General features: G+C 40.3%; 1 protein-coding gene across 1 annotated transcript; it reads left to right on the top strand.

Annotated features, from left to right (window-relative positions):
* Positions 1-961: 961 nt before the first annotated feature.
* Positions 962-22321, top strand: ELK4 (ETS transcription factor ELK4). Its single transcript, XM_032288974.1, has 5 exons — positions 962-1228; positions 8086-8301; positions 10482-11354; positions 12199-12315; positions 13978-22321. Exons 2-5 carry the CDS (start codon positions 8095-8097, stop codon positions 14074-14076), a joined length of 1296 nt encoding a protein of 431 aa, XP_032144865.1. The 5' UTR covers positions 962-1228; positions 8086-8094; the 3' UTR covers positions 14077-22321.

The following is a 22321-nucleotide window of genomic DNA, read 5'->3' as shown; positions in this document are numbered from 1 at the left end:
GGTCTCGATCTCTTGACCTCGTGATCCACCCGTCTCGGCCTCCCAAAGTGCTGGGATTATAAGCTTGAGCCACCGCGCCCGGCCTCAAGTTGCTTCTTGTACCAAGTGTGACCTGATTCCTTAAGAATTTTACTTAATGAGAACCTCTGAGCTAGAAACTCTTGCTAGGTGTTTTATGCACCTTACCTTCCTTAATCATTACAACAACTCTAAGAGATTGGTTTCTCTCCATTTTATAGATGATGACTGTGTTTTAGAGAGGTTAAAGTAGCCTAAAGTTGGTGAGTTAGAGAGGGGTAGAGTCACGAATGGATTTTTGGTCGCTGCCTCCATCGTGGGCAAGCTTTTCCCACAACTCCAGCCCTTCCATTTGTCAGTACTCAGGCTAGAAAGTCTCAGTGCTTTTAAGTAATCAAGTGTTTGTTGTATCCTGGGATCTGGCACTTCGGTGAGAAAGCTGTGGCGGCGCCAACTTCTTAACAGCAAGTGGTAAGGAGGACGAGTGACAACAGGAGGGAGAAGCCTCTCGCCTGAGCTTAGCACTAACAGAAGTGGTCCCCAGCAGGCTGCTCCGCGAGCGCCACCTCTTCCCTCCGACCGAGAAGAACGTGGCGCGCCCCCGAGGAGTCCGAGGTCCCGGCCCAGACGGCAGCGTGAGTCCTGGCGGGTTCCGGACCGGCGCCTCAGGGAACTGGAAGCAACTGGGCAGAAAGCGGGAAGTGGACTGCAGGAGGCGCCCTCGTTGCAACCTCCGGCTACGCCAAACCCGGGCTTGCCTGCAACTGCAGCTCACAACACCCTTCGCGGGTCGCGGCCCCGCCCCCGGAAGTGACGTGTGGAGACTACGGCGTCTGGGAGGGACCCTGGGGCAGCCGGGGGGTTTGAGAGTGGCGGCGGCCGCGGAGTGCCTGGCAGGCCCGGCCGCTGCGAGAAACGCCCCGAGCGCGCGCCTGGCGTGTAGCGGCCCCAAGACCCGCGCCGCCGCCGCCGCTGCCGCGTGCGGGGGCGAGGAGGGCGGGGCACGAGAGGCCGCGGCGGCGGGAGATGCTGACGGCTGCGGGCACCCGGCGGGCTCGGCTCGGCCGCCGCCGCCTTCTCTGGCTCCGCCGTGGGGGTCTCAGTGGCTGCCGCGCTGTCCTCGAGTTTCCAGCGTGAGGAGGAGGCTGAGGGCGGAGAGGCGCATCGTGTTCGAGGCGGAGACTGAGGGGGAGCCCCGTGCGCAGCGTCGGTGAGCAGCCGGCCCCGCGCGCCCCCTCGGGATCTAGCAGCCGCAGCCCCTCCGGCCGGGAGCGGGGGCAGGGGCCAGGGCCGAGGGGCGCGCGGCACAACAGGAAGTGGTGGCGGGGGCCGGACGCGCGCTCCCCTCGGGTCCGCCCCCGGCGCGCCGGGCACTGAGGCATGCAGGTGGACTCGGGAGCGCACCGCTCCGCTCTCGTCACCTCCTGTTTGGTCCCCCGAGGTCCCATGAGCGAAAGGTGGCGGCGTTTTTTTTGGTGTGGGTGGTGAGGAGGGGCGCAATTCTGACTTTCTGTAGTGACAGGAAGTTGGAAAATGAAAGTACAGCAATTCAGTGCTTACCAAGGCCCGGCGAAGTTGCACCTCTTTCCCCGGACTTTGATCTGTAGGGCACACGCGGCCGTCGGTGTTTCTTCCTCTCCCCAAGCTCGCTATTCATCCGGTGTCGAGTTTCATTTCTTTTTCAGTTTCGCTCCAGCGGCCCCCCCGCCCCACTTTACTTTCTGCCTCGTGCACAGCTGCATCGAGGCTGGTAGCTTTATTCCTGGGAAGATAAATTGGAAACATTTTTCCGGGTGGGATGCTAACTGGCCTCGGAAGGAAGGAAGGGATGTTGACTGAAGTAGTCAAAAGTACAGACTTGGCTTTTTCTCTAGCAATTGCTACTTGAAGTTTGGGGAATTTAAATATTCTGGAGTTTTAATGCCTCATCGGAATGGTTTGCCCATCTCTTTGGTTGACAAATGAGGTCCTTTCTCTATTTTTCCCACCCCCCCACGGCTTGGAAAACTTGGTGCTTCAACATTTAGTCTTGGCAGCGCTGTTTTCGTTAAAATGTAGTGTGATTCAGTATTTTCCCTTCAGGAACACTGTCCTCTTTGATTTTACTTGAACATTAAAACTGCGTAAGTGGAATCTGTTCATTCCTAGTGAAGTAGTCTTCAAGTTGTAAGAATATTGTGAGAACTATACAGGACCCTACACAAAGAGACTATTTTTTAGGAGCCTGTGTAGTTAAAAACGTCTGGTTACCTTTTGACAACGGTGATTATTTTGATTTCGTAGGCTTCATATGTTTCATAACTTGGTTTTGTTTGATGTAAGTAGCAGGCTAAAGAAAATTTGGGGAGTTTTAATTTTTTTGGGTCTTAGCTACTGTCTGAAAAATAGTTGGGCAATGGGTCACCACAGCAACTGGACTGTGTGTATTATAAAAATGTTTAGGATGGAAAAGGTTTTATTTAATAGAGACTTCTTTTCCTTAATACGTTATTTCAGCATGCTCCCTTCTTTCAATTTAGCCCAGAGATTGATCTATGTTTGAAGTGTTAAAATCAATTACGTTTTCAGCCTTTACCCTCTCAAAAATCAAATTACTTCATTTGGACCAGTTAAGTATTTTCTTCCTTTGTTATAAATTTAAAGTTTTAAAACTGCAGTTGTAGAAAACTCAGGATTCTTGTGAGAACAAAAATGAAGTATTTTCTCTCTTTTTTGGATAGGTAACAAGACTAAAAGTTATTTTGTTTGAGACAAGGTCTCAGCCTGTTGACCAGGCTGGAGTGCAGTGATGTCTCTGCTCACTCCAACCTCCACCTCACAGGCTGAAGCCATCCTCCCAGCTCAGCCTGCCGAGTAGTCACGCAAAATACGCCTGGCTAATTTTTTGTGTTTTTGGTAAAGGCGGGGTTTCAACATGTTGCCCAGGCTGGTCGTGAACTCCTGAGCTCAGCCTTAGCCTCCCAAAGTGCTGGGATTACAGGCATGAAGCCGCCCTGTAATTTTTAATAACTGTCTTATGGGGTTTTCTTCATTTAGCTTTTTTTTTTTTTTTTTTTTTTTTTGGAGACATGGTCTGGTCTTGCTCTTTCGCCCAGGCTGGAGTGCAGTGGAGTGATTTCAGCTCACTGCAGCCTCTGCCTCCCGGGTTCAAATGATTCTCCTGCCTCAGCCTCCCGAGTAACTGGGATTATTGGGTTCTACCACCACGCCCAGCTGATTTTTGTATTTTTAGTAGAGACGGGGTTCCACCATTTGCCAGGCTGGTCTGGAAGCCCTGACGTCAAGTGATCTGCCCTCCTTGGCCTCCCAAAGTGCTGGGATTATAGGCATAAGCCTCTATGCTCAGCCAGCTCTCTTTCATATCTGATGAAATCATTGAAGATCATCGTTAATACCACACTTTCTGAAACTAAAATGAAGAGTTTTGAGTTAACTACGAAGACATTTGCCAGCTTTGCAATAAAAAATCAGGATAGCATAATTGAATTAATAAAATACTCCTTTAAAGTACCCACTGAAGATGTCTGTTTTATATCTTTGATTTCCTCAAAATTCATTTCCAGTACTTCAATCTAAAACCTCAAAGCCCTTTTTCTTTTACTGTCCACAGCCTTCTATCTAGACACACCGTAGATGCTAAAGAAGCATCAGCATTTTCCACAACAGCTTGGTTCTACCCTGCAGCAGCCGACAGCTCACCAGCATTTGACTCAATACGTGCTGCTCCACTGATAACCGACAGGGAAGGTGCAAGTTTAACTGGCACCATCTGGAGAACACCTGTATTTTGGGAATCTCCTTGGGTGCTCATTATGGAGACATTTGTTATTTTGTCATTTTAGTTGGATAGCTAAGGCTTTAAACTTGTAGGGCTCAAATGTTATCTACATGATAGGTATTCAGACCCTAGGATTCAGGTTTTGGAATTTTTCGAAAACAAATGGAATAATAGGCACCACGTTTGTGTAGACTGGAGACTCCGATTCTCTGCCTGTCTTTCCTTCATCATCATCTCACAGATGGATTCATATTGCACCCCTGTAAATGGTCTTATATGAAGGTGATGTCTGGAAATGTGGAAATTGAGTTCTTTGCGTAACATTTACTAGAGAATAGTTTTAACAGGATTAGATTATAAATAATTGTTTAAATGCGAAAACTGTAGTAGAACAGTAACTTGCCATCATTAGGCATCGTCAGAAGAAAGGTCTGTCAGGTAAACTCAGACCTAACAGGATAACCCCTGCCTGCCTCCACCATACTTAGTGGATATAGTATAAAACCACTGTTTTAACCCAGCTTAAGTGAGGCTATGGGGAACTGTGGGCAGCATCTCTCCTTTCTATCCTTTGTTATTTTCCCATCACTCTTTTAGATGTCTGTCTCCGTACAAACTGCTTGAGAGTGATAATCATGAGGATTATTGGAAGACCTTTTGAGTGTTTTAGAACAGTTATAGAAACCCAGCTATTTTCCACTCCAGTTTCTTATCTCTTCCCTTTTTGGAAGTAGGCAGAGTTGACCTATAAGGATTCCATCTTCTGTGAGTTAAATGTTGTTAGAATTAGTTTCTCAGACCTAACTTTTGTAATGTTTGTTAAGTTTGTCTGTTTTAAACATCTTTATTGAGATACAATTCATGTACCATAAAATTCACCTACTTAGGTGTAGTATGCTGTGGGGTTTGTGGAAACATCTCCACAGTCTGTTTAGAATATTTTCACCACCCACAAAAGAAACCCTGTGCCCATATCTATCATTCCCTACTTCTGTTCTCCCCATTTTAGCTCCGAGTCCTAAGTAACCACTGATCTATTTTCTGTGTCTGTGGATTTTCCTATTCTGGACATTTCATATAAGTGGAACCATATATATGTGGTCTTTTGTGGACTGGATTCCATTGGTCACTTACGTAATGTTTTCGTGATTCGTCCTTGTGTGCGTGTTTGTACCTCATTCCTTTCTATGACTAAATGATACCTCATGAATATGCCACATTTTATTTGTCCATTCATCAGTTGACGGACATTTAGTTTGTTTCTACTCTTTAGATGTTATCAATAATTCTGCTACAAACACTCCTCTGTAAGGTTTTGTGTGGACGTATGTTTTCATTTCTTTTGAGTATATACCTAGGAGTAGAATTGTTGGGTCATGTGGTAAACTTGTCCAAAGTGGCTGCACCATTTTACATTCCCACCAGCTATGTACAAGGGCTTCAATTTATCTGCATCTTTGCCAATATTTGTCATTGTCTGTCTTATTGATTGTAGCCTTCCAAGTTGGCATGAAGTGGTTTCTTACGTGGTTTTGATTTTTAGTTCCCTAATAACTAATGATGTAGAGCATTTTTTTTTTGGTGATTTCTTCTTTATTGATGTGCCTCCTACCTTCTCCCCACAATTTCAATCCCTTCCAACTACCCCCAAAAATGAATGTAGTAAAAGGAAGGGATTGCTTGGGTTCTGAGCCACTTGGACAGTCAGGGAACAGAAACCAAAACAATCATTGGATGTGACACAGACTGACAATCAAGAAGTCTAAAACAGAATGGGAAAGGTGGACAGAGAAAGGGGAATGAAGGAGAGGTACAGGATGCCAACTGCACCATTACCCCTCCTAAGAGAGACTGGAGAGAAAGCCTCAAACATTAAGAAGTGCCAGTCCTGAATAAGGGAGGTGGTATTTGAGGTTGAAGGAGGAGGAGATCAAAAGGGGGGCCACCGCTCCCTTTGTAGAATGAGACCCCCGTCCAACTCAGGGACAGCAGCTTCACAGACCGTAGACACTTTCATCACTGTAGGCAATGTAGAGAAAGAAGTCGTCTTCATGGAGTTCTTGGTAGAGCTGACCCACTGTGGCACTGGTGGATGGAATGACATTGTTGACAAAGAAAAACAAGGCATCTTCATCTCGGAGATGAATTCACTTCCAGATCAAGAAGTAGAACTGGGGCCGGGTGTGGTGGCTCATGCCTATAATCCTAGCAATTTGGGAGGCTGAAGTGAGCGTATCACAAGGTCAGGAATTCGAGAGCAGCCTGACCAACATGGCGAAACCCTGTCTCTACTAAAAATACGAAAATTAGCCGGGTGAGGTGGCGGGCGCCTGTAATCCCAGCTACTCAGGCTGAGGCAAGAGAATCGCTTGAGCCTGGGAGGCAGAGGTTACAGTGAGCCAAGATTGCACCACTGCATTCTAGCCTGGCAACAGAGCAAGACCCCGTCTCAAAAAAAAAAAAAAAAAAAAAAGTAGTACTGTGAGATCAGAAGGCACCAGGTATTTCTTTTTGTCCAGGTCTCCTATCCGAGCTTTGGGAGCCTTTTCTGCTATCACCAGCATCCAGTCCTGATATTTCTTTTGGAGCTTCTTGCCCTTGTGCTTCTTGAACGGATGCTCTTCTTTGTACACGAACTTCATCCTCCCGGGAACTGGGCTGGGCTGGACTGAACCAGGTTGGACCAGGCTGGGCTGAGGGAACCCCGGGGAGCCAGGATAGAGTGGGCGGGGGGCGGCACCAATGCGCAGGGTAGGTTCAGCCAACATAGAGCATTTTTTTGTATGTCTATTGGCTATTTGTATATCTTTGGTATGTCTTTTCAAATTCTTTGCTTTTTAAATTTATTTTAAGTTGTAGGTGTTCTTCATGTATTTTGGATACAGGCTCCTTTGTGATACATGGTTTGAAAATATTCTCCCATTTAGGGGATTGTCTTCTCACTTGATGGCACTATTTGCAGCACAATAGTTTTAAATTTTGATGTAGTCCAGTTTATCTGTTTTTGTAATGTTTTAATGGTATTGATTTAATTTGTTTTCAAACTATTCTAACCTGTTGAGATTACAGTTGATAGAGAAGGGAAGGTTTTTTGTTTGTGTGTGTGTGTGTGTGTGTGTGTGTGTGTGTGTGTGTGTGAAGTATTCAGTCCTAGGATTCTTAGGACACACCTATACAGATTTTGGCCAGAGTTTCTGCCCTAAAGAATTCTTCCTAATAGAAAGGTGTTTTGAAATTCTATGAGGAAAATACCTTTATGAGACAGCATTCCTTGCTGCTCCTTTGCCTAAACCAATGGTTATCTACTGGGATGACTTTGACCCCTGGGGGAATATTTGGCAGTGTCTGGAGATATTTTTGGTGGTCTCAATGGGGCAGGGGGTGCTACTGGCACCTAGTGGGTAGAGGCCAGGGATGCTGTTAGACAAAATGCAGTGTACAGGACAGCTTCCCACAACAAAGAATATCTGGCCCCCAAAACCAGTAATGCCAAAATCAAAACACTCAGGCCTAATCAGGGAAATCCTGAAGCTTAAGATATTAAAAGATTTTTCTTCAATCCATGTCTTGGTAATCATATAAAGGTCGCTAATCAAAGGAGAATTTTGCTGATGGAATCCCTGTGGACAGAGCAGTGACAGAACTTGTAAATTAAATTAAGAGAACACTTTGCTGAATTCAGAATGCTGCCAGTTTGTATGTAAATGACATTTATGGTAATGGAGACCAACTGGAGCAAAAGTAGATTGTTCCCTACACCTCAGCCCCTGGGCCACCCTGAGATAGACACACACACATAGACACGCGCACGCGCGTGCAGGCAAATAAACTGGGTTGATTTAGATAGATGCTGGAATGGTGGTCTCCTGAGAATACAGCAATGAGATTTTAGGATTAAAATTTATCAACAGTGAATGACAGTCACTAGCAATTGACAGTCATTGTCTTTTCCTATAATTTAGGAAACTAGCATTATCCTCCTTGCAAGTTGCTTGTTGCTTAAGGCATTTCTTAAGCAGCGCGGCGTGTTTAAGAGTTTGGACTCTGGGTCCAGATTGCCTGGGCTTAGATCATTGCTTCACCGTTTACTTGGGTGACTTTGGACAAATTACTTAACCCTCTTATGAATCAGTTTTTTCATGTGTTAAATGAGGATGCAGTAGTCTCTACCTTATAGAAATGTGGGGATTAAATGAATTAATACATTTAGAGCACTTAAAACAGTGCTTGACCTACAGTGTTAAATAGGTACTGGCTGTTAATATTATCACGTGTCTATATTCTTTCAGCTCATTGCTATGGACAGTGCTATCACCCTGTGGCAGTTCCTCCTTCAGCTCCTGCAGAAGCCTCAGAACAAGCACATGATCTGTTGGACCTCTAATGATGGGCAGTTTAAGCTTTTACAGGCAGAAGAGGTGGCTCGTCTCTGGGGGATTCGCAAGAACAAGCCTAACATGAATTATGACAAACTCAGCCGAGCCCTCAGATACTATTATGTAAAGGTAGTACACATCCTGATCTTATACTATACAGAGAACCTCAAGACAAGAATGATTCCTTCTTGGCTGGGCGCGGTCGCTCATGCCTGTAATCCCAGCACTTTGGGAGGCCAAGGAGGGTAGATCACCCGAGGTCAGGAGTTCGAGACCACCCTGACCAACATGGTGAAACCCTGTCTCTACTAAAACTACAAAAAAAAAAAAAAAAATTAGCTGGGCTTGGTGGTGGGTACCTGTAATTCCAGCTACTCAGGGGACTAAACCAGGAGACTCATTTGAACCTGGGAGGCAGAGGTTGCAGTGAGCTGTTATTGCACCATTGCACTCCAGCCTGGGTGACAGAGTGAGACTCCATCTCAAAAAAAAAAAAAAAAAAAAAGATTCCTTCTTTTCTGTTAAGGTTATAGATACCAACATCATAGTTTATTTTAATCCAATTTATTTTGTTTGTAGCTTCAGCAGTTTGGAATTAGGATACAAAGGATAAATGTTCTGGCTGTATCTCTACCAAATCCTATTTATTAACTTCCATTACACGTATTTTATTCCTAGAGTTGTCTTTAAAAGAAAAAGTATGTACAGAATTGGAATAGGACAAAGGTAGTTTGAGATTCTTGAGGATAAATATGTATTCTCATGTGTGTCATAATTTACTTTAAAAATTGTGATGCCTGGAGTGGTGGCTTATGCCTGTAATGCCAGCACTTTGGGAGGCTGAGGCAGGAGGATCGCTTGAGCCCAGGACCTTGAGGCTAGCCTGGGCAACACAGGGAAACTCTGTCTCTACAAAAAATAAAACAGCCTGGCATGGTGGTGTATACCTGTAGTCCCAGTGCTCAGGAGGCTGAGGCAGGAGGATTGCTTAAGCTCAAGTGGTCGAGGTTGCAGTGAGCCATGATCACACCACTGCACTCCAGCCTGAGTGATAGGTAACCCTGTCTTGGGGAGAAAAAAGTCATACATATATATATACACGTACACATATGTATATCTACATGTATATTCTTGTTTTTATATTTTAATTTTTAGTTTTAGTTTAACCCAGGGAACACAAATTAACACCTTACTCTTTAAGTAGTAGCTGTTAATACACAGAGTTGGTTTTTTAGTTAAAATTATAATTTTTGTTTAATATTATTTTGAATTCATTCTTGGGCACTGAGGTAAAATAAATGGCTCCAAAGGATAGAATTAGAATGAGAAGCTGAAATCTTGAGATCTTAATTTTTTTTTACCTTTTTTTTTTTTTTTTTTTTTTTTTTTTTTTTTTTTTGAATCTTGCTCTCTTGCCCAGGCTGGAGTGCAGTGACCAGATCTCAGCTCACTGCAACCTCTGCCTCTCAGGTTCCCGTGATTCTCCTGCCTCAGCCTCCTGAGTAGCTGGGATTACAAGTGCCCACCACCACACCTGGCTAATTTTTGTATTTTTAGTAGAGATGGGGTTTCACCATATTGTCCAGGCTTGTCTTAAACTGACATCAGGCAACCCACCCTCCTCCTTGGCCTCCCAAAGTGTGAGACACCGGGCCTGGCTCTTTCACCTTTAAGTGGTTGATCTGATCAGCTTTCCTGTCTGGAGATAACCTGGAATTCCTGAAGGAAGTAAGAACCTTAGCAGATACAATGTTCTAAATTCCTTTTTTGCAGCTGGTCATGGTGGCTGATGCCTGTAATCCCAGCACTTTGGGAGGCCGAGGCTGGAGATCGCTTGAACCCGGGAGTCAGAGATTGCACTGAGCTGAGATCACACTACTGCACTCCAGCCTGAGTGACAGAGCGAGACTCTATCTCAAAAAAAAAAAAGAAAAAACCATAAATAAATTCCTTTTTGCCTACTCAGGATGTGTATGGTTTGTACCTTTGGAAGTGTTTGAGGTTGCAGTTCAGGGAGTTCTAACCTGTACAGATACTTGGTTGAGAGTGGTAAGCAATTAAAATCCTTCAGCTTTTATGTAACATATTAGTTCAGTTGTTAATAAGACATTTAAGTGTTCTTGCCTTAACTTCTCCATAACAGTAGGGACTGGTTTGGTATGGCTAGATGAATTTAGGTGATTTTGACACTTTGGAGTAAGTGACGTCTATTTCTCAAATGGAGAACCTCATTACGACAGCTTTTTCATTAACTATGGGATATAAGTTTATAAGAACGGATAAGAATGCTTATTTTTTTTTACCTACAGAATATCATCAAAAAAGTGAATGGTCAGAAATTTGTATACAAGTTTGTCTCCTATCCAGAGATTTTGAACATGGATCCAATGACAGTGGGCAGGATTGAAGGTGACTGTGAAACTTTAAACTTCAGTGAAATCAGCAGCAATTCCAAAGATGTGGAGAATGGAGGGAAAGAGAAACCACCTCAGCCTGGTGCCAAGACCTCTAGCCGAAATGACTACATACACTCTGGTTTATATTCTTCATTTACTCTCAACTCTTTGAACTCCTCCAATGTAAAGCTTTTCAAATTGATAAAGACTGAGAATCCAGCTGAGAAACTGGCAGAGAAAAAATCTCAGGAGCCCACACCATCTGTCATCAAATTTGTCACAACACCTTCCAAAAAATCACCAGTTGAACCTGTTGCTGCCACCATGTCAACTGGCCCAAGTATTTCTCCATCTTCAGAAGAAACTATCCAAGCATTGGAGACATTGGTTTCCCCAAAACTGCCTTCCCTGGAAGCCCCAACCTCTGCATCTAGCATAACAACTGCTTTTGCCACCACACCACCCATTTCGTCCATACCTCCTTCTTTGCAGGAACCTCCCAGAACACCTTCACCACCACTGAGTTCTCACCCAGACATCGACACAGACATTGATTCAGTAGCTTCTCAACCAGTGGAACTTCCAGAGAACTTGTCACTGGAGCCTAAAGACCAGGATTCAGTCTTGCCAGAAAAGGACAAAACAAATAATTCATCAAGATCCAAGAAACCCAAAGGGTTAGAACTGGCACCCACCCTTGTGATCACAAGCAGTGATCCAAGCCCACTGGGAATATTGAGCCCATCTCTCCCTACAGCCTCTCTTACACCAGCATTTTTTTCACAGGTAGCTCTTTCTTTATGGTATCACCATTGCTTGCATTTATTTGCTCTTTTAAGCAAATACAGAATTTATACACTCAAGTTTGCTTTCTGTTACTTAGGTTTGTCTTAGAAAGGTTATGTGTGATCAGGGAAAGTTACTCCATTTCTCATCTTAATTAGGATTGTAAAATATAAATTTTGGAGTATTTTCAAGTAAATAAATCGTTTGAATTTTCTGTCTCCTTGTGAAGAAAGTGCACATGCTCTGTCTCTCTCAGTCTTATTAAACTCGGTGGTATCTTATAAAACAAACAGTGATAATCTCAAGTTAGAAAACAGTAGGTTCTGAGAACCATAAGAAAAATGACGGGTGTGATGTTGAGTAACAAGCTGGTACAGTTAACATTAGCTATTTATTAACTTGCACATCTCAAAGAACGTTTTAATAGATTTTCCCCAGACCTCATTAAAAAAAACAACATGTTGGTGACGTGGTTACCCTTATTCCTCTGTACCTGAATTCAGGTTGGTTTTTCTATTTGGGAAAGACTCTATAAATTTTGGCTTAAAAAGAGAGGTTAAGCACCAAAATCTCAGAATTTACCACTAAAGAAGTCATCCATGTAACCAAAAACCACTGTACCCCCAAAACCTGTTGAAGTAAAAATTTTAAAAAAGTAGTTATTTTTATATTTCTTAGCGTGTAAAAATAATTTTTGAGTTTTGTCATGATAAAATTTCAGACTTGGAGATATTTGGAGTAGAGGGCAGGGCAATATTTAGGTTTTGGGTTATTTGTATGCTATTTCAAGGATAAAACATCCTGATAAGTCATTCAGTGAATATTTTTGCGTTGTGTATTTCAGACACCTATCATACTGACTCCAAGCCCCTTGCTCTCCAGTATCCACTTTTGGAGTACACTCAGTCCTGTTGCTCCCCTAAGTCCAGCCAGACTGCAAGGTGCTAACACGCTTTTCCAGGTAATTTTATAAAAGTCTGTCTTCTGTAGTTGGAGCATGTTAAATGAAGAAATAGGCAAAAAGGCAGTGTCCCACTGTTCCGTTTAATCATTACAAAACTTCTATTTAATAAATGCCTTTTTTTTTTTTTTTTTTTTTTTTTTTTGGAGACAGCGTCCTCACCTTGTCACCCAGGCTAGATAGAGTGCAGTGGCACAATCTCAGCTTACTGCAACCTCCACCTCCCAGGTTCAAGTGATTTTCCTGCCTCAGCCTCCTGAGTAGCTGAGATTATAGATGTGCGCCACTACACTTGGCTAATATTTGTGTTTTTAGTAGAGATGGGGTTTCACCACGTTGGCCAGGCTGTACTTTAACTCCTGACCTCAGGTGATCCACCCACCTTGGCCTCCCAAAGCGCTGGGATTGTAGGCGTGAGCCATAATACCCGGCCCAATAAATATTCTTTAGATTTATTTTTGAATTTCCAAATGTTAATTTTCTAGCTGGCAAACAGCTTGGATAAATATTCACAGGAAAATTTCATTTTTATTATTTATTATTACATACACTTAAGTTAGACCAAGAGTTATTCAATACTGTAGGAGATTTAGAACCCACCCCCAATTTTTTGTCACTAGAAATTCTCTATTTAAAAAAAAAAAAAAAAAAGGGCCAGGCACTGTGTGACTCATGCCTGTAATTTTAGCACTTTGGGAGGCTGAGGCAGGAGGATTGTTTGGGCTCAGGAGTTTGAGACCAGCCTGGACAATGTAAGGAGACCTTATCTGTACTAAAAATAAAAATAAAAAATTAAGTCAGGCATGGTAGCACGTGCCTGTGGCCCCAGCTTTCAGGGCTGAGCTGGGAGGACCGCTTGATCCAATACACACACACATTCTCATTCTCTCTCTCTCTCTCTCTCTCTTCAGGGTTGACTATCTCTGATTTTCATATATTTTGTAATTTAACTTTTCATTCTTTTAGAATTGAAATGGTAGAGGAAAAGAAAATTTAAAATCTTTCTACTTTTGCTTTTTTTTTTTTTTGCAAACATTTTAAATTATTGAATAGAAAAAAAGTTGAGAATTTTATATATATATTTTTTCATGGCCACTCATGAGCAGATAAATTGAGTTAGGGAGTCAGCTGAGACCTTAAGCAAAGTTATAGTGCTTCTATAGCTTCAGCCTGGAATCTCCTTATAGAGTTAGCCTTAGAATACTGGATGGGGAACCCTTTTCTAGGATGAGCACCCACTAACTATTTGTACCTTTCTGGGTCTGTTTTTGAGGGTTTATGATTTGCTTCATAATTGAACTGTACTCTGGGGTGCATACTGTCATTTATCTGTAGTATCTACTGTTAATTTACTTGAACTTTCTAAAACCTTCATTTGAGGTTAATTGTAAACCCATGTACCTTAGGAAATGAAGGAAGGTACAGGTGGTTGTTTGTTTCACACCATCGAGGTAAGTTGGAGAATGTTAATGTTAGGACAAACCATTTTTGTTTTTAGTTTTTGTTATGACATCATATTCTGTCACGATAAACAGCCACTGCCTTTGTCCCGTGAGCCATTGCAGAAGACTGTTGTGTTTTGCCTTAGGGAATATAGTAGGACAGAAAGTAAAAGTTGGGGTTGAGTAATAGGATGCTAATGTGTTTTGTTTTCTTCCTCAGTTTCCTTCTGTACTGAACAGTCATGGGCCATTCACTCTGTCTGGGCTGGATGGACCTTCCACCCCTGGCCCCTTTTCCCCAGACTTACAGAAGACATAACCTATACACTTGTGGAATGAAAGAACTGAGGAACAAAGAGACAGAGAGACATTCAACATGATTGCATTGGAAGTGAGCAATTGATAGTTCTACAATGCTGATAATAGACTATTGTGATTTTTGCTGTTCCCCATTTAAAACATCTTTTTAGGATTCTCTTTGAATAGGACTCAAGTTGGACTATGTGTATAAAAATGCCTTAATTGGAGTCCAAACTCCACTTCCCTCTGTTTTTTCATTTTCTTTTTCTTTTTTTTCTCCTTCCAAAATATTTTGAGCTTTGTGCTGAAGAAATTTTTGATGGGGTTTAGTGGCTATGCTTTGCAAGAGCAATTAAGAACAAAGTTACTCCTTTTGGCTGTTGGGACCCTTTGGCCAGGAAAAATTATGCTTAGAATCTATGATTTAAAGAAATATTAGTGAAATGAATTGGTATCTTTTGTACTAAGTGTGCTCTATTGAATGGCTAAAAGTGAACTGTTCCTAAGCAGTGGAAGAAGAATCATTCCTATTCATACAAAGTAAGATTGGAGCAGTCATACTGGGGAGATTGTTTTGTGTGAAGTATAACATGTGTAAGCAACTCCCCAAAGAGGCATGTTGTTTACCTTTATTCGGGGTGGGTCTCTTAGCCATTTGTATGATCCTGTCTGAACCTGTCAACAGGGCATGGAGCTAGTCTATTTCAATGTAGAAAGATTTTTTAGACCTGGGGTTTAGGATACTTTTTGGAACATCTAGTGAGAATATGGGACCTCATATCTAGCACAGAAATGTTTTTTGCCCTCTGGGTGGTATGATTATATGCCCATGAAATACAGCATGGGAAATGAACACTTTTAGGAGGATGAACTTGGGTTTTGAATATTTGAAACATCTCTGAGTAAAAGATTCAGTCAAATAACTTGAAACAACATGTAGGGGTTTTCTCAATTAGAATATAACTGAGTGAACGATCCTATCTTTTTCCTGTTCATTTTACCTCATTTTCTACTATACATTGATCACCTTTCCTTTATGTTTCCGGTTGTTAGAGGTTATAATAGTTTTAAAGATGCAGTTAGGAGGGTAGAATTCAAAGTGAAGCCTCCCCAGTCAGTAACTAAGAAAAGATATGCTTATTTCTTTCAACTTTTTTTTTAAATAGGGAAGAGCAGAGTTCATTTGGGAATGCGTATACATAGGGGGTTGGATTGTTCATATTAGTAGTAAAAAATGTAGGCCTTGACCTCTGCATTACCAAATTTGTAAAATATTACTGTATGGTAATCAATGCAAGGTACAGATTTGTTGGTTCCCCAAACTGAATTGTTACCAATATCATGGTGGTGGAGTCTTTTCAAAAATTTAGCATTAAAGTCCAGGATTAAATTATATGTTGTCACCATCCATCACCATTACTGCCCTCCTCCACCAACCTCTCCCACCGGTTAAACTAGTCTTCTAACCCTGTAGAATCACATGAACTAAATGGAAGTCCTTCAAGTAAGGACTTGAAGGCTCAAACTGACACTGTTACAAACTAGCATCTTTCAGATGCATGGTATTTACTTTCAGTGTGCTTATATATGGTGGAGAGAAGCTCTTGTATAAGAAGACATCTATGCTAGCTGACTTAGTAGGAGAGGGAACGTATTCAATGAGCTGCCTTTATTATCTGTAGTGTTGGAGATTTTTTACTGGTTCATTTGTGGTTATCAGCTGAAGGTTCTGTTCCTGAGATGTGCAATAGTAGTGTTGAAAGGCAGTGTTTAATAGTGATGGGGAACAGACATATTGGACTTTTTTTTCCATATTGAATTATTTAGTTTGCATGCCTGTTTGAAATTGGACCTCTCAGCAGCACTTTGGAATAGTTTCATTAGGTTAACATTTTGTATATTAAATAAGTAAATATAGATGGTTGATTTAACTAGATGTGTTAAATTTTAAAAGCACAAAGGTATTTTATCTTTTTGAATTAAAGGAGAAAAGCCATTGATTTGTTTTCACAAATGGTATATTTAATAATTAACTGTCTCAGCACAGAGGTACCTTGGAACCAAGGGCACCATTGAAACTCAGTTGAAGCAATTTCCTAGCAAACCATTTTAGTGAGTCCTTTTTGCATAAACCTATAGCTGAAGCCTCTGAGAGGTGTGAGGCCGTCACAGATTGGTGATCTGCTATCTCTTTGAGATCACCTGATTTGGAGAAGCATGTGTGTGCATGTCCTTTTTTAAGTCAAAGTTTACAACTTTAGTGCAAGTGTATGAGGCAGACAATTCTGTTTATATAGACTACCTCCTTCCTGGAAAAGTCTCAGCTTCATATTCTGTTGAATATCCGAAGAATTCGTAGTGTGACATACCACTTCAGATCGGTTTTCACTGGAGAGACTTGTAATTGATAGGTGTAGCTGGTATCCATCCCTAGTCACTTTGCCAGGATGAATGCCATTGGGCACCAGTAGCCTAAGTTACAGAAGGGGAGCAGATTGGATGGGGTTTTGAGACATCTTCTTTGGTATCTTAGCTTTCCTTCTGCTCTGGCCCCCATCCACTCAGTCATGTGCTGGAAAATGTTTAACAACCAGGATATCTGGAGTGGGGGAGGGGGAAGCCCTGAATTTGTAGCATTTGCTGATTTCTTTGATATAAATTAATTACCCTGTGGCTGATTTGAAGCTACCACCTTAGAGTTGAGAAGGGATGTGCACAGTTGGCTCAGAGGCAGTGCTGGAAACCATTGCATTTACTCCATCCAAGAGTGGATTTTCATATAATTTCTAAAATAATTTTTTCTTATTTATGTAATGATTTTTAAATATACAAAATTAAAGTCTCATGTCTGAATTCAGTGATTTTTTTATTTTTATTTTTCTAGAAATGAGAGCTTTCAGGAATCGTTTAATTTAATTTTTTAGAGATGGAGTCTTGGTGTGTTACCCCGGGTGGACTCTAACTCCCAGGCTCAAGTGGTCCTCCTGCCTCCGCCTCCCACATAGCCGGGCTATAGGCATGCACCACTACACCTGGCTTAGTAAGCCTTCTTTATTAATGGTTTGTCACAGTACGTTTGTGATGTTACATTGCTTCATGGCATACTTTATGTGTTTGAACAAAGGTGGAAATTTCCTGTTTTTTTTAAAATTTATACGCAATCTAGATTTTGAGGACTACGATAAGGAAAATAAAGTAGTAGAGGCCCTTAAAAGGTCAGCCTTAAGCTGCTTAGAGTTAAAATATGAGTTTAATTTTTTTCCCACATTTTGACAGTTAAAATTTTGATAGGGACAGTAAGCTTGTGAGCCTCTATCAGGGTACTGGATTTTTTTTAACTGGAAAATTCCTTGAAGATTTACATACTGTATTACAGATGTATTTAAAAGGCAAGACTGACATAAATAAATCAGAGGTTTGGAATTCTGGAGCTGTAACTCCAGGATATTGATAGTATCACTTCAGTTCCATTCACGCCTGCATCATGTGATGTCCAGTCTGACAACATTGTTTCATCCTGATCTCAGACTTTCTACTATGATTCTCAGGTTCTTAAAGGTCGCTTTATGTTTTTAGGGAATGTAAGCACATTTAGAGCCACTCAGTACCACTTCACAATCCCCCTGAAGCAGTGGTTTAGAAAAGCAGTATTTCAGAAAAGCAGCGTCTAGCCTTTTTGAACATGCACCTTGATCAGTAAAACTTTCCCTGCTAAAAGTTTATATGGGTATATGTTAAATTATATACGACTATACCAAAGTAATATGTCCATTATAAAACACACACAAAACTTGAAGGATGGCATAAAAAGTAAATCTTGAGTAGCAGTCATCATATTTTCTTCCCATACCCCAGTTGGTTATCTTGTGCATCCCCCAGAAGCACACATGATACCTAAAGACTGCTGACTCAGGGTATTCTCAGTCTAATCTCCAAAAATATATGATGCTCCTCTTGTGATATATGGAGAAATCCTAGAGATTTGGAGTTTTTCCAGAGAGCTTATTGTCAATTTTTGAAATTTTACATTCTTTTTGATGAATTTCCAAATAATAATCCATTACCACCTGTTTTCCACAGCTTCATTCATACTACTATTGTCAGCCTGTTGTCTCTTATCTTCATGTTAGGTATGACTCTATGTTTATTTTAGTGGTCTGCTCACAAACTTCTTTGGTCCTCATGTCATATTTTACCAACAAATTTAGAATCATTTCAAGTTGCTTGATGTTAAAATATATAACAAGTTAACATTTTCTTGCTGCATTAAGTTTTTGATTTTTGAAATCTGTGATATTACAGCATCTGAAGGAATACTTTTCTTTATAGGTCTCTTCTGTTTTTAACTCACTGATGGTATATGTTTTATTTACCCGTGCCAGGAATCTAGAATCATGCTTAGGTGCCATTCTTAGGTGTGAAAACAAGTTTGGAGACAAATGCAGGTCTCTATGCAGAAACCTGAAGCTCCAAATGAATTACCAAACCAATAGGAAAGTTAAAAAGACTACTCATGATATAGTGTGTCATCTGAAGGTATGATGGAATACATTATTTCTAAAATAGTATTGAGAAGTTAATTGTTCAGTCCATAGTATTGTAAGTGAAGTGTGGAGGTCAGCCATAATTGTCTTTCTTCGGCAGGTACTTTGACCAGAGAGTGGGTTCTATGGAAAATATAATTATATTCTTGGTTTGGGATCAACAAATAAATGATTTGCTACTGTTATAATGCTGCTGGCGTTGCCTAAAACAAAGTGCCCTGTTATTCCTCTTATGTCATCAGAACTCTGCTCACTGAAGTTGAAGTTTTAATCTTAGAATCTAGAATTCTTGTGGCTGGTGGTGTATTAAAAAAAGAAAATGGTTTGATTTTATTTCTTGTACTTGGTGGAACGTGTCACTTCAAATCTGAGAGGTGAATTGTTAATGGTAGTATAATTGTTGCATTTGAAGCTGTCAGTTTCTTCAAGTCACTTCTCTGAAAAAAAATTGTGATAGATTGATAGCCTGCCAGAAAATAGCAATTTCTAAGGTGCTACCATTCACACTTAGTCATTGTGATAGGTGAAAATCCAGAGTGGTTTGTTGGAAAGGGGAAATACTGGCTCCAAACTTTCTATAGAAACCAGGAAATTCATGCTGTTGTTGATACAATTTTAAAGGAAACGTTTAAAAAGAAAATTCATGACGGATACAATCAAACGTAGTAAATCTCTTGAGTGCTAATCATTTGAGTATAGTCCACATCAGGAAGTTTTATGAGGTTGAAGACTTTACTTTGAAATATTTAATTGGGAGACTAGACCATTTCCAAGTCATTCTGATTTATTGGCCCAGTAAGTATATGTGTATGAGTGTATGCTGATGTATCGACTGAATGTGTGTGTGTGTGTGTGTGTGTGTGTGTGTGTGTGTGTGTGAAAATCTGTTTTCAGAGGGAACATACAATGATGGCTCCTAGTCTATTTTATACTAAAACTAAAAAAATAAAATAAAATTGCTGCACTTTGCAGTTGCCACTTTTTAAAGATTAATGTTTTGCACATTTCAGTAGGCCTTAAAAACGAATTGCTTGCCAACATTTTAGAAATGCACTGCTTACACGTGACATACTCTAAACAAAGTCATTGTAAATTGTTCTCTTAGGTTCATGTATTAGTGAGCAAATAAGGATGTCCTTTCTTAAAATTCCTACATTTATGTTTGCTTTTGTGTAAAATCTTTATTAGTTTGTGTTGTAAGTTTCTCAAAGAGAAGGTTTATACTGGAAGCAGTATTTCTAAAGTACAGAGATTCGACCATGGATTGAATATAGTAGTGAAGGAATTCTGGCACTGTGGCCTAATTTATCCTTTTAAATTGTACGTAATTAGCATTAGCCAAAACCTCAGAGTAGAATGTCTTGGGCTGAATGACCTTCTCAACTTTGCCTTGTTTTCCATTTCATAAAGGCTCCTTTTGGTTTGGTTTCCCCTCCAAGGATTGTGAGCCATGCTCACTTAGGCCTGGGATCTTCTGGATGGCGTCAGGGAGGAGGTGGGGGTTTCCTGTGGCTGGCCCAGAGTTTTAGCCAGTGGAATCATTCAAGAATGCCTAGAGTTCAGGGGTGGGAATGCCATATATTGGTGTTAATCACTTGGCACTTTCTTGGACATCAATATTAGCACTGTTTCATTTTTAATAACTGGAAGCACTTAATGATTATTTTGTTTGTTTAATTTCAACTTAAGGATATTGAGGGTCAGTGAAGTAAGGTTTATTTCTTGTTTATGTTTTCTGGAGCCTATAGGGTGTTTGTAGAAGGGATAAATGGGTTACCTAATGAACCGTTCTTCTAGGCTCTCTTAAGATATGCTCTTTTGGCTAGGTTATTTTAAAATAATTTTCAAGCTTTTAATACTGTGCTTTGTAGAAATTTACGATTTTAAAAAATAATTTGCAATTGTTAGCTTACACTTAAATTTGTAAAGTACCCAATTTTAAGTTTCTTTTCTGTTTAGTCATTATTGCTTATTGTCTGTTGTGTAGGGGACACAGTCCTCTCTAAGACATTTCATTGTTTTGTTTTTCGGGGCAGTATTAACCAGTGGCCTTTGTATGTACATTCATTGCTTACATTTATTGTTTATATGGTAGAGTAGCATTTTTATGAACTTCCCTGTTCAGTATTAGTGAATTAAGATGCATATATGTAAAGATAGAAAAGAAATGAATACAATCAATTTTTGATTCCTTGAGGTCTATTTATTTGGTTTGGCCCTGGATCCTTTATAATCACAATCATATCTCTTCATTTTTGCCTTTGAACAGTTTCATTTATCTTTGTGGGCAGGGAAAATTAAATATGAAACAGCCCAGTCATTTTGCTATTGGTAAGCTTTAGTTTGAGGCAAGTAAAAATTTTTGATTAAAATTAGTCTCTTAGAATTATGCCCTTTCTTTACCAAATAATCAGATTGGCTAAAAAATAAGAGTGTATAACTTTGTATTTTGAAGAACAAACTAATAATTTTTCATGAGCCTTATTGGATCTTCTTTTAAGAAGACCTACCTAAGAGACAACTAGGGATGAGTTTGATTAATGGGAAATAACTGTAGGTTAGATTATTTTAAATTCCATACAACAAGTGATTTAACCACAGTGGCAGTGACAGTTTGTGGATCATCAACTATGGACATCACTTAAAAATTAAAAGATATTTAATAATAAACTCTTAATTTTCATTCAGCCAGTCTGTAATTCAGAAGAAAAGCATATATCTGTCATGGGACTATTGCAGTGTGTCTCCATCAGTGTTAACCCAGGAGAGATGTATTATTTTATGTAAATGTCTTAGTTTGGGATATGTGGTAGTAACAACATGTCAGAGTGCTTTCTTCAAACCTGTCAGCTCAACTGAGAAGACAGTTACTTCATTGTTTATTTTTTCCCTGTTTTATTGAAATCTGTATCTCATATTCCGTACCTAACACTTTGTAGAGCTACTTACATATAATGCAAGTGCACACCTATCCAAAGGAATGGATAACTGTTAAAGTGTTATTAATAATTCATCTTAATTTCTGCATAATTTACATTAAGGAGACCTAAAAAGCACTTTCAGAGTATTAAAAGCACCTTTTTTTTTTCTTTTTCCTAAAAAAAGCAATTAAAATGGTCACTGCTCACATTTATTAAAATTCATCTTAATTGATGAAGCAGCTGGAGGGAAGCTGCCACATCACCCAGCTAAGCAGTCTGACTTACCTGTTGGGAAACAAAGGGACACTGCTCTAAGATTGATTAGGATGATTGTAGCTACAGTCTTGAATTCTGTCTGTATGCGGCAGAGAAACTTTTCATAGAGAGTTTAGATAGGTGAGGGAAGGGATTCGATAGCACTTTGAGGGCTTTATAATATTATGCTGCTCGAAAAAAAAAATGTGTAGTTGATATTCAGTGCATCTCCAGACATAGTAAGGGGTTGCTCTGACCAGTCAGGAGATCATTTTTTCTAACACTTCCCAGGTTTTATGCAAAAATTTTGTTAAATTCTATAATGGCAATATGCATCTTTTAGGAAAGATACACATTTTTAAAAATCTATTTTATGTAAGAACTGACAGAGGAATTTGCTTTGTATAATGCAAGCTGGCTTTACAGAAGCACCATAGCAAATTTACTACAAGTCTAAAATTATACAGATATGTTAATAGATATATGTGCAACTAGATACGGACAACAATTGTATTTTTTTAAATAAATATTTTTAACAAAATGA

This window comes from Sapajus apella, unplaced genomic scaffold (genome assembly GCF_009761245.1).
Source record: "Sapajus apella isolate SASKATOON/1434 unplaced genomic scaffold, GSC_monkey_1.0 scaffold22, whole genome shotgun sequence".
Classification (NCBI taxonomy): domain Eukaryota; kingdom Metazoa; phylum Chordata; class Mammalia; order Primates; family Cebidae; genus Sapajus; species Sapajus apella.
This window is presented reverse-complemented; position numbering and strand designations above follow the sequence as displayed.

Bases quoted from the DNA above. Each gene is read 5' to 3' on its own strand.
- ELK4 (XM_032288974.1), top strand. From the start codon at position 8,095: ATGGACAGTGCTATCACCCTGTGGCAGTTCCTCCTTCAGCTCCTGCAG. The intron at 8,302-10,481 runs GTAGTACACATC...TTTTACCTACAG, and splicing joins TCAGATACTATTATGTAAAG to AATATCATCAAAAAAGTGAA. The intron at 12,316-13,977 runs GTAATTTTATAA...TTTCTTCCTCAG, and splicing joins GTGCTAACACGCTTTTCCAG to TTTCCTTCTGTACTGAACAG.